At 32.7% G+C, this 11,622-nt stretch overlaps 1 protein-coding gene across 1 annotated transcript; it reads left to right on the top strand.

Moving 5' to 3' along the window:
* Positions 1-6,418: 6,418 nt before the first annotated feature.
* On the top strand, positions 6,419-8,062 carry LOC106332285 (ethylene-responsive transcription factor CRF1). The gene has a single exon (XM_013770757.1). It carries the CDS (start codon positions 6,853-6,855, stop codon positions 7,756-7,758), a length of 906 nt encoding a protein of 301 aa, XP_013626211.1. The 5' UTR covers positions 6,419-6,852; the 3' UTR covers positions 7,759-8,062.
* The last annotated feature ends 3,560 nt before the right edge of the window (positions 8,063-11,622 follow it).

The raw sequence follows: 11,622 nt of genomic DNA, 5'->3' as shown, positions 1-11,622 counted from the left end.
ACTACAACATATGTTTGCCAAACTCCTAAACCAAAGTATTTCATGATTCACTACTTCCACTCATCTATCTTCAAAACAAATCAATTTTATCATATCTTAATTTATATCACTTAAAACTGTTTATAATTACTTGATTTTTATTTTTCACGCATCAAAATATTTTTTTACAAGATTTATAAATTATTTTTAAAATAAACTGGTACCAGACGAGTTACACTTCAGTCGTCCAGACGACTTCCAACATCTCAGACGACTCAGACGATTTACTGGGGCTATATTCGTAAAAATGGCTTCTGTTTTTTTTGTTTGGTCACAAGGGTTTGAGCTGTAATTTCACTAGGTTTTTAGGTTAGTTTTGCATTTGATTCAAGTTTGGGTATAGGTTTGTGATTAAAATCAAGTTGTGGGTTAGTTTTGGCAAAAACCCCAAAAATCATTTTCCCTCTTAAAAATATAAGACATATTATTTTACCAAAAATACAAAACATTATAAAATAAAACAAGCACATAAGTAACATAAATAAACAAGCACATACAAACTCAAATGTTAAAAACAAATTATAAAGAAAACGCACATATACCTAAATTCATGTATATTGAGTATCATCAGTATGTATTGCCAAAAAGAGATGTTGGCAGACAAATGGGTAACAAGCGAAAGTGAGAGTGCCTCGAGACGACGTAGAAAGTCACATGAAAACAAAGTGGGATGGCTCGAAACGAGAGAACGGCGCTGTTTGCGGGACTAACGGTAAGACCTCTCATGTGGGTTGCTACCGTCCAACTTTTGTCTTTATTTTCTTCGACAATTATCCGTACGGTCTCGTTTATTTCTTCTTTCTTCAAATTAATCAAACTTTCACTTCCCAAGCCATACTACTAACAAACCACATTAATTGACTAATCTCGTCACCAACTACATCTACCGGTTTTTTCAATAGGTTGTATTCTACAAAATAAAAAGTAACTAAGCATAGCCGGATGTCCAACAATTGTTTTAGACCACTTATGCAACCTTTGTTTCTCACATACTCTCTATTACCTCCAAGTACCTAGCTAAGTCATGCTTTTGGTGGTCATAAGGAGTCCTAACTACCTTGTTAGGAGGCTTCCAATAAGGATTCGTACTCGTTTGCTAATGCCAAAATGTATCATTGATCTCTTTTTATAACATATATTGCTGATTTTCCCGTATTTATTTCCACATCAAATTCAGCTTCAAACTGTTTTGGACTTCCAAAACTTCATTGAGGAAAGCAGCTTTTCCATCAGTAAACACAATCATAAATTATTGGACCTTTTTCTTCTTTGTATGGACATTCTAAGTCTTGATTAGTACACCAGAATGACATTGATTATTATATACTATTTATACAATGTTATTTTTTGACATTTTCTGTTATTATAACTTCCACTTAGCATAAATTTTTGAAAATGAAAACATGAACAAAAAGTTTTAGGTAAAGATTTATGTTTTTCATTCAATAATCTTAATTTTGATAAACGACATGTTTAAATGTGTACATTAACGGATGATGTGTTATATACTACTACCTCTATTCCTAAATGTACAATGTTTTAAAGAATTTTGATGTTCCAATATATAAGATGTTTTCATTTTTCTAGATAACATTTTACTTTATTAAAAACTGTGCAACTAATCATATTTGATAATTTATTTTGTAATTAGTTGAATAACATTAATTTATAGTTTTAATGATACTTTCTAGACAAAACAATGATTTTTTTAATATGCGTGTTTTTATCTAAACATCTTATATTTCGGAACAATATTTAATTATCAAGTTACCGCTATTAGAAGAAAAGAACTAATTCTATGATTGTGCAATGATGACATTACATAGACTAAGGCTCATCATTACTCCCAACATTTCATGTTCTCAGAAACGATGTTTGATTTGTTTGAAAAAAAAAACTATTTTTTTATTGTTACTAATTTAATGGGATTCCTGAATTACTGCGTGGCTCGAAGTTAACTTTCACGCCTGGGGTTTGATGCTAATTTGACATCTCTGACGTAGTTTTTATTATACTATAAGTATGTTTTTGCTGTTTTATAGTCTTGTACAAAATTTCGCACATATACGTATATCCCCACAAATCCAAACCCATCAAACCCTCGATTCATTTTCCAGAATTGTAATTCTCTGCAAATTGTGATGATTTTGTAACTAATACGACACATAGATTAATACTTAATTTTTGTTATAAAGTTTTCGTAAATTTTTGGTCACCTTAACTTGTTACATATATAAATGTCGTAAATTGTAGAAAAACTGAATCACTGTAGTTCTGTAGACTATGGAGTGGTGAGTTTAGAAAAGGAAGGAAAGATGAGAGAAAAATAACGGTGACATATTGATATTCACATACATTGCTCAATCAGATAGTGGCCACTTTGACAATGGTCTCGGCTGCCAAAAGTCTATCCGTTTACACAGCAATGTATTTCTTTTTACACATCATGTTGCACATGTGTTACATGTATACGTACGACGACAGCTTCAACGAAGTAATGTGACCATTTAGGCATTTAGGCATTTAGTCAAAAGTCACTCAGTTAGGTGGAGATATGCTAACACGCAGGTCCATAAACTCGATCATTGCATTTCAACTACGAGAGTATAATCCTAACCTGAGAGTAAATATGACACACCTAACGCCTAAGCAAAATAAGCAATACTCCTGTAGCTGATTCATTTATGGGATAAGCGCAGTGTCCACACATCACCCACCCTAACCATTTTATCGATCCTTAGGCTTGCAACAAAAAATAGATCTGTTACATCATCTCAGTGCACTAGTTAAAGCCAGCATTCGTTGGACCAAAGGTAGTATTAGGATTAGGAATTTTTTTTTACATAAGTATGTATTCTTAAAGGAAAAAAGAAATCGGGTTTTGAGTCTGCTATAAATATGGGGGGTTGCAAAGTTATTAATTTACATAATAATATATAAAATATAAATCATAAATGGGTATTTGCCTTAATACATTTTGCTTGCTTTCTTCGCTTTCTTCAAATTTTGATTTGCGTTTGTTCACAACAAGATCTAAATAAAAATTATTTGGATTACAACATAATTAAGGCATGAAAACAAAAGAGCAATACCTTTCTGAATATACCCTAGATATTAGATCGGGAGTATAATATAGAAATATGACAACAAAATCTTTCCAATGACACATAGATCCTTTTGGATCAATGAGAACTTGTTGCTGAAAGTGGATGTTTGCGGATCCGATCTACAAAGACAGTCTCAGAAAAACAACCATAACTTGAAATGAAGATCCGCTTTCGACTATAGCTAGATCTAGAATTCTGAAATTTTAGTTTGAATATTCACTATTTTGACCATCCGCTTTTCTCTTCTTTCAAAATGGATTTAATGTGTGTTCTTCTCCCTTCTAAGTGGTTGTGGTGGCTATTCCTTCATGGTGGTTGTTGGTGGTGGCTCCAGTGATATTTCAGCAGTGATTTGCTGCTTTAATTTAGAAGTATCTCTCTCACTTCTCTAACTCGTGGCTGGCTTCTTTCTAGAATGGAGAATAAAGCTTCTCGGTTTATGGTTTCGTTCCTTTGGCCTTTAGGATTTTGTTTGACATGTACAATTAATACATAATATATATGTATTATTTATCAAAAACACCAAACCTAATTTTTTAATAAGGAATATCTATTACAAATTGTGGTAATTATTACAAGACGATTTTATAGCCGTTAACTATATATGCCTAATGAGGATTTAAATATAATGATTCTAGTTTCACCACTATGAGACACATTTGCATTGCATTGAGCGTCTTGTCTTATGAAGATCCATGCATGATGGTTTTACATGCACCATATATGTTGAAAATCTCTTATATTTTTTCATCATCTACATAAGAGATGATATGATTCAAACTGGATACCTTCTGATATTAGAAACATTAGCAAACATTTAATTAAACCACCATACAAAAATGATTTCTATAAATTCAAGCCCAGTTAAGTCCGTAATCTTTTTTGTTCGCAGACTAAACCTTTATCACCTTATATAAAACGACAATTTGAATCTGTTGGAATATCATCTACCGGTTAGATTCAAAGGAACTCATTGATGTGTTTAAAATGTGAATGTTTAATCATTCTCAAAGCAATGCTTTAATATCAACCAAATGTCATCTAGATAATCCCAAGTTAGTGTTCTGTCTGAAAACATTATGATTGACGGATCTAACAGAAGAAAACAGTTTCTTAAAAAAATGTTCTTAAAATTGAAGATTTTACCATGTTGAGGTTGGTAAATTACTGTTAAACACACAGTTGAATCAAAGAAAAATATTTAGAAAAGAAGAAAAAATGTAACGAAAAAAGAAAATGGCATGTATGCTAAATTCATCTAGCTAATATAAATACCAACTAAAACAGCACAACCGACATGTTTGAATCATAACGGGTATTTCATGGTTTCTTAATGAATTAACGAAAGTTTTTTTGTTGATAATTCGAGGTATCCGGTGGATCTAGACCCAACTAACTAATTTTTTGAGCTTCTATTGACCGACGCCGACAGATTTGGTTGTTCGCAATGAGAATTAGATATCCATATCGTCTGGTCACGTAAATGGATAAATCTTAGTTTGGTAAATTTTGAATCCGTAATGCTTAGCACTTTTTTAAACACGATGTCCCACACGACCACACTTGTGTGGTTAATGAATTAACGTAATTTTTACCGTAATTTTTGTAATCAATTGTTTTGTTTTTAGTAATTACCCTAATGCTAGTGGTGTTTGAGTTTTTCTCTCTAAATATTCTATCAAATATAGAATGAATCAAATATAAATTCATCCATTAAAATAATATGCTCCAATTAGAGTTATTTTTTATTTGATTAGGTAATTGATAAATCACGAAATTTTGCAATTAAAATCTTGATTTCACATTTTCACCATTTAATTTTACTTAATATTTTCTTCCTCCAATGCCGTGTTTCAACATTGTTACTTCTCTAAACCCCATTAGAAATTCAAATATCATCATTTTCTTTGTAGAAAAATGTAAGTACTATTCATTTTCTTGAAAAAGGCCAAACACCGTCCACGTTAAAAGAACAAAAAAATTAAAGGCACTTTGTTTTCTCTGGTTTAACACTCACGTGAATATATGCAGTGAAAAAGATAAATTTTTACTATTAGAAAATTAAAACAGGACAAATATAAGCTTTAATAAATTAATTTTAATTAATGTCATGTTAAGAAAGGGGAAATTAATTAATTTAATACTAATGCCATACATAAAAAGTGAGAAAAAGACACGGAGACACACAAGTCGCATGAAGTAACATCCCATGTTGTCGTCTCTACCACGTCAGATACCTGCTTTAGAAAAAGACCAGAGACTGCTAAAAGGTAAGAAAGTTAAAAAAAATTGCAGACCGCAACGGTCTAAATTTTTACAGACAGCAATCAACTTGGTTGATGAATGACCAAAACGCCCTTGTGGTTAAACGCGTGAGAAATTCTCGTTGGAAGGTTTTAAACCATTTATTAATTGCTGCAATAAACCGTGAAAATAGAAAACAATAGTAGCAAATAATTAATTATTACTGCTATTAAATTTTTATGGTCAAAGGTAGGTCATGGGCAAAAAAAACTGGAATAGAAACCAAACCAAACCAAAATTCTTAAAATTGATCGAAACACTCAAATACTCAAATAGTTTATATATTTCTATATCTAAAATAATTAAACCGAACCGAGAATCGAAAGATACCTGAATATAAAAAATATTAATTATATATATAACATAACTAAATATATATTTATAATTTAAAAATATGTTAAAAGTATCCGAAAGTATTTGAAAAAAAACTAAATTATTGCAAAGTATCTGAACTATTCGAAAGTATCCCAATATTTTTAAAATATCCAAAATAATTCGAAATATCCAAGATTTTTATCCAAATCATCTTAATTATTTGATATTTTACTCAAAATAATCAATATTTAACCTGGATTACTCAAACTACCCGACATAACCAAACTTGAACCAGAACCATATGAAAATTGAATTTTTTCCGGATAAATTATCATACTTAGTTTTACTATTCAAACCGAACCTAACGTGAATCAAACCAAAAATGAGCCAAGCAGTAAATTTTACCATCTTATCCAAACTACCAATATCCAAAATACCCGAACCTAACACAATAGATACCCAAAATGTACATGGCTAGTCAAAGTTAAGACTAAGCCGTCTCCCGGGTATCTTCGATGGCTCGTAACAATTTTAAACTAAAATTCTAAGAAAATGAAATGGCAAAATCAAACCCGGATTTTAAAACGCCGCAACCGCCGTTTCAAGGTCCTATAAAACAGACTCTGTATCCTTCAGAGTCTCACTCTTTACTTACTTACATGTGCTCTGCATCTCTCTCTCTCTTTATCTTCATCTTCTTTATCACTCTTCTCTCTCACTCTGCACAAAACTTTCTTTTCTCTGCAGTTTTTTTCCCAGGAATATTTATTGACCTTAATATTCATCCCCAAACAAGAAAAAAGCATCTCCCTCCTTTGCTTAATTACCAAACTCTGATTCCATAGGCATCTACCCATAAAGCTCTTTTCTTCAACTTTCCCTGGAAAATCTTTGCTTTTTTTTTCTCATCTTCTCTCTTGTTACAGAGCATCAATCTCTTGTTTTTCATTTTCTTTTCTTCTTTATTCTTTGTCTACTTCACTTTTTCTCTTCACTTTCCCAACTTTCTCATACATATATATACAAAGGCACAACATAAAGAACACTTATAACTTCTTATTATACAGTAGCAGTTTTCAAGAAAGAGATGGAGGCAGAAAAGAATGTTGCCAAACTCTCCCAGCACAACATCATGACCGCTACTACAGTAACTCAACCAAGAATCTTGAGAATCTCTGTGAGTGATCCTTACGCTACAGATTCCTCCAGCGACGAAGAAAACGATTTTGCAGACATCTCTAGAAAACGTCGTCGTGTCAAGAAGTTTATTAACGAAGTGGTTCTTGAGTCTACCGTTTCTGATAAAGACAGGCCAAAGAAGAAGAAGAGACCGAACACGAAGACGACAGCATCAACCGCTGTTACTGCTCCGGCGAGAAAGTACCGGGGAGTGAGGCAACGGCCGTGGGGAAAATGGGCGGCGGAGATAAGAGATCCGAGTAGACGTGTACGGCTCTGGTTAGGCACTTACGATACGGCAGAGGAAGCCGCCATTGTTTACGACAACGCCGCTATACAGCTACGTGGTCCAAACGCGCTCACTAACTTTTCTCCTCCTCCTCCTCCTCCGGCGACGGAGAATGGTGAAGAAGCTTCGAAGGAGATGGACGGAGTTTCAGATATAACCACAAGCGGCGGTGGAGAATGTCTCGGTTCGCCCGTTTCTGTTCTCCAAACTCCTTTCTCCGGCGAGTCTACGGCGGCGATCGCGGTAAAAGAAGAATTTTCAGGCGTATCGACGACAGCGGTTGAGGTGAAAGAGGAACCGTCACTAACCGTCTCAGACACTTTCACGGATTTCTCGTCGCCGTTGTTCTTACACGACGACGTTTTTGGTTTCCCGACGACGATGCCTGACTGTTTTGGAGATGAGTTTTTTGCGGATATGAGTTTCGGGTTTGGTTCCGGGTCTGGGTTTCCCAGCTGGCACGTGGAGGACCATTTTCAAGATATTGGGGATCTATTCGGGTCGGATCCTCTTCTAACTGTTTAGCACATTATCAAAAAAGTAACCGGCCGTTAATAGGCATACGGAGAAGTTTTGTTACCGGCGGTAAATGAAAAATATCTGTCCAAGTTTTTGATCAATTTAATAAATTTGTTATATACACTTATGACAAAAAGGGTTTGTTATAGCAGGAAATTTAAATTTAAATTTAACTTAATGGTGAATCTTTTTACGTTAAATAACGTATCTTAACGGCGTGGATGCACGCACGCGCGAGCTCATCTGTGCAGATCTCACGATTTATCTTTGCTTTCTTCTTTTGTTCTTTTGGTCGAATCACGTGTTACCTCACATGATTGGAATAAACGAAAAGCTTCTGTAATTTTGTTAGTTACGGTTAAATAATTATTCCATTTGGAGAAAACTGTATAGAGAAGAGGTTAAGGGGGTGTTATTGGATTGAGAAAGTTATGGAATTGAACTTAACCGTAACTGGAAGTATTTAGAGAGAATTATAGTTTAACTTTTTGATACACGATTGATTTTATTGGTGTTGGTTGTCGTATATTTTGGTTTCTCGAATGGATTTTAGTGGAATGTGAGAACAAAAAAAAAAGTTTCTTCCCACCAAAAAAAAATCTATGATGTGTAGATATTAAAACTTTACGACTCCTCACAACAACTCTAATAGGATGAATCTTCATTGTCTTGTCTTTTTCACTTTTCACTGTTTTAAGGTGTGCACTATGCACTCCACCAGAGCTTGAAGTTACATTGTTTTCATAAATATGAATGAGATAGTCATCTCCAAGAATCACTCACTCTCTCTCTCATCACAATGGATCTGATTCTCCATTGTCCATGAAGGAACAAACATCTCAGCCATCTCTCTATCCGAAGTTCCGAACGCATTGCTGTTGGATCCTTCCCCAAAACATCATCATTTATATTCTACATTAGCCATTGCTGAAGGCATCGACTCAGTTGACTCGGTGTGTTGAATAAGTACTCCAGATTGGCCTACACAATATTGTCTGAAAAGGATGAAGCTTTACCAAGAACATTTCTCTGGCCAAAAGCCTAACTCTAAAAAAAGAAACTGCACGGACCCAGAGAGAAAGACCTTCGATTGGGATAAGGATTGGAGTGATGGAGGAGAAAGAGAGAAAACGGTGACTGTTTAGGAATTGGGCGAAACGATTACAGTGGTCATGAGGGAAGGAGGAGAAGGAGAGGAAAATATAGGCTTTTACCGACGACTGTATTTTTTTTATTTGCAGAAAAGTTTTATTTTTGAAATCCTGATAAAACGCGATGATTTGTTTCTTCATGTTTTCTATTAAAAAGTACATTAAATTCCATTCAAACTTGATTCTAATAAAATCCCAGTGGATATTGAATAACAGGTGATTCTAATTCCGGTAAACAAATTCTCAATCCAATAATAATGGATTTCACTTAAAATTTGAATTCCTTTAAATTCGAAGGAATTCACTAATTCAATAACACCCCCTAAATTACACGTGAGGAGAATCGAATCTCCGCAAGTGTCAAAGAAATGACTTTACAACTCTTGTTAAAAACTTTAAAGAAAGCCATAAACTAAACACTAACATGTGTTGGAAAACGTCTACAATATACTAGCACACTTATAACTCTAAAGTAACTTTATTCATTTCCATTTTAGTTATGTACATGTGACATGTCTTATGTATAACTTAATTTTGATAAAAAAAATCATAAAATAACTGAAAGCATGATGGAGATGTTTTATGATGAGAAACTCATTTTTTTAGCACACATATTCATTCATACCAAAAGAGTTTACACTTCAGCAGAGGAGGACTTAAGTTCAGCAGTGAGAGCAGATTTAGCCACTATACAAACGGAGAATAAAGGAGAAAGACAATACATAAAAAAGTAAGAGCTAAAATGATAAATATCAAACACAATACCAAACAAGGTTGGTCTAGACTCTCTACTTTCCAATAGCTTGATGAGGATGAGAAGATTCGACCGAATTGTTAGGGATTTGATGTTTGAGAAAGCCGCAGTCATTACCGCCAAACGAACAGTAAGGGCTTCCGTCATTAGAGCTGATGGGACAAAAGAGTGAGATGGCAATCAGAAATGTTTAAATTGGCCAAACAGTGGTCAAACAAGAGATGTGTAGACTTGTAGGGGATGACTAGGATAATAGGTCTCATGTAGTGTTCAAGTGTTTAATAAATACACTACTAGATAGATAGTGTACTCTATATATTATTATTATCCCACTTGCAAATTTATTGAACGTCTTCACTCTTCATGTTCATCTCTCGTGCCACTCATGCATTTCACCTTTTTCCATTTTTATGTCCTTACATTGTTTTAGTTGCTTTGCAACGTTTGGATAAGAGTTGTGTTACTCCTCTATCGAAAAAGAAAGTGTTTACATATAAACTTGACTTGTACCAAGTAAACTAGGCATTCACAAATTACTTAAGCTAAACTGAGACTCTTAATGTGACTAATAACACTATTATTTTTCTTGTTTGTGAATTTCATCATATCATCATATATAGGTTTCATTGCAGTTTTCTATTTCTTGTGAGTATTAATTTCAAAAAGGAGAAAATGGAACAAGTAGGAGTCGAGATTTCTCTTTCAGATCTGATTTGAAAGCTACAAAACCCACACAAAATGGTAAGGCCCATAAGAGAGCACGACATTCTCTCTTTTTGTGGGAATTGTGTTGTTGCCTGGCGGTAGTGATATGGACCGGGAGGGACCGTTAAGTCTTCTTTTTAGGTCTTAATTAGTTTGGTATGTTTTGATTTTATTACTACAGTAGAAACTCCATTAGTTAGAATTCGATAAATTGATAAATACAATAAATTAATAATTTTATCAGTATTGAGTTTAACCGGCGTAAAATACAACACAATTTGATATGATAGTAAAATACTATTTTTTTTGAAAAATCTTATGTAAATGTATGGTCCTAATATAAACATAAATTAATAATTAATATATAGAAAGTATATAAAAATATAAACAATATATTATATAGTTGATTTTATTCACATTGAAGTCTCTTTAAATTTCCTAATATAGTGATGTTATTTTTTTTTCATTTTTCATCTAAAAATTCATTTATATTTACGGTACATATTTTCTATACACTAAAAACTCGATTAAGAATAACATATAATTTGTATATGTAAAGTTTAATCAATACTTATACTATAAAATCAAGTATCTTCCTTATTTTTACATAAAACAAACTTTGAAATGGATACATTTAAAAAATCAAAATTTACGTAAATTAATAATCAAAATTTACGTAAATTAATAACTATGTAAATTAATAATTATCAAAGTTTCAACAATATTAATTTATAAACTTCTTACTATAAAAAACAGACAAATTTCATCCCTAAGCCCTACACCCTAAACCTTACACACTATTTGATGGAAACTTATATGCCCATTCCAATTATTATTATACATATATATATATATATATATATACATATTTATACTATTATTTATGAAGTGATTTTACTGATTTGTCATACTTTTCATAATTTATTTTATTATTTAGGAAGTGATTTTACTGATCTATCATACTTTCCATAGTTTAAGATAATTTGCTTATCCCCTATATATTAATTGATGAACATTTGAAAAGATGTAACCTCAATTTTGTATTAATTAAAATAGGGTCCAATGCATAGGTGGCACTCAATTAGGTAGTCAATTACATTCAATTGAAAAATAAGTAGGTCCACATTCGATTTTTATATGTTGTTAGATACATAAGTTGGTCAAACTATATGATATAATGATATGATATGTTATTTTCTTTCCTTAAATCAAACCTACGGAATTACCATAAATGACTAATATATATATGACAATTAATGA

The sequence above is a fragment of the Brassica oleracea genome, chromosome C3 (assembly GCF_000695525.1).
Source record: "Brassica oleracea var. oleracea cultivar TO1000 chromosome C3, BOL, whole genome shotgun sequence".
NCBI classification, from domain to species: Eukaryota; Viridiplantae; Streptophyta; class Magnoliopsida; order Brassicales; family Brassicaceae; genus Brassica; species Brassica oleracea.
Note: the sequence above shows the minus strand (reverse complement) of the source record. Positions and strands in the feature narration are given on the sequence as shown.

Excerpts from the sequence above, each read along its gene's own strand:
- LOC106332285 (XM_013770757.1), top strand. The coding sequence starts at position 6,853 with ATGGAGGCAGAAAAGAATGTTGCCAAACTCTCCCAGCACAACATCATG.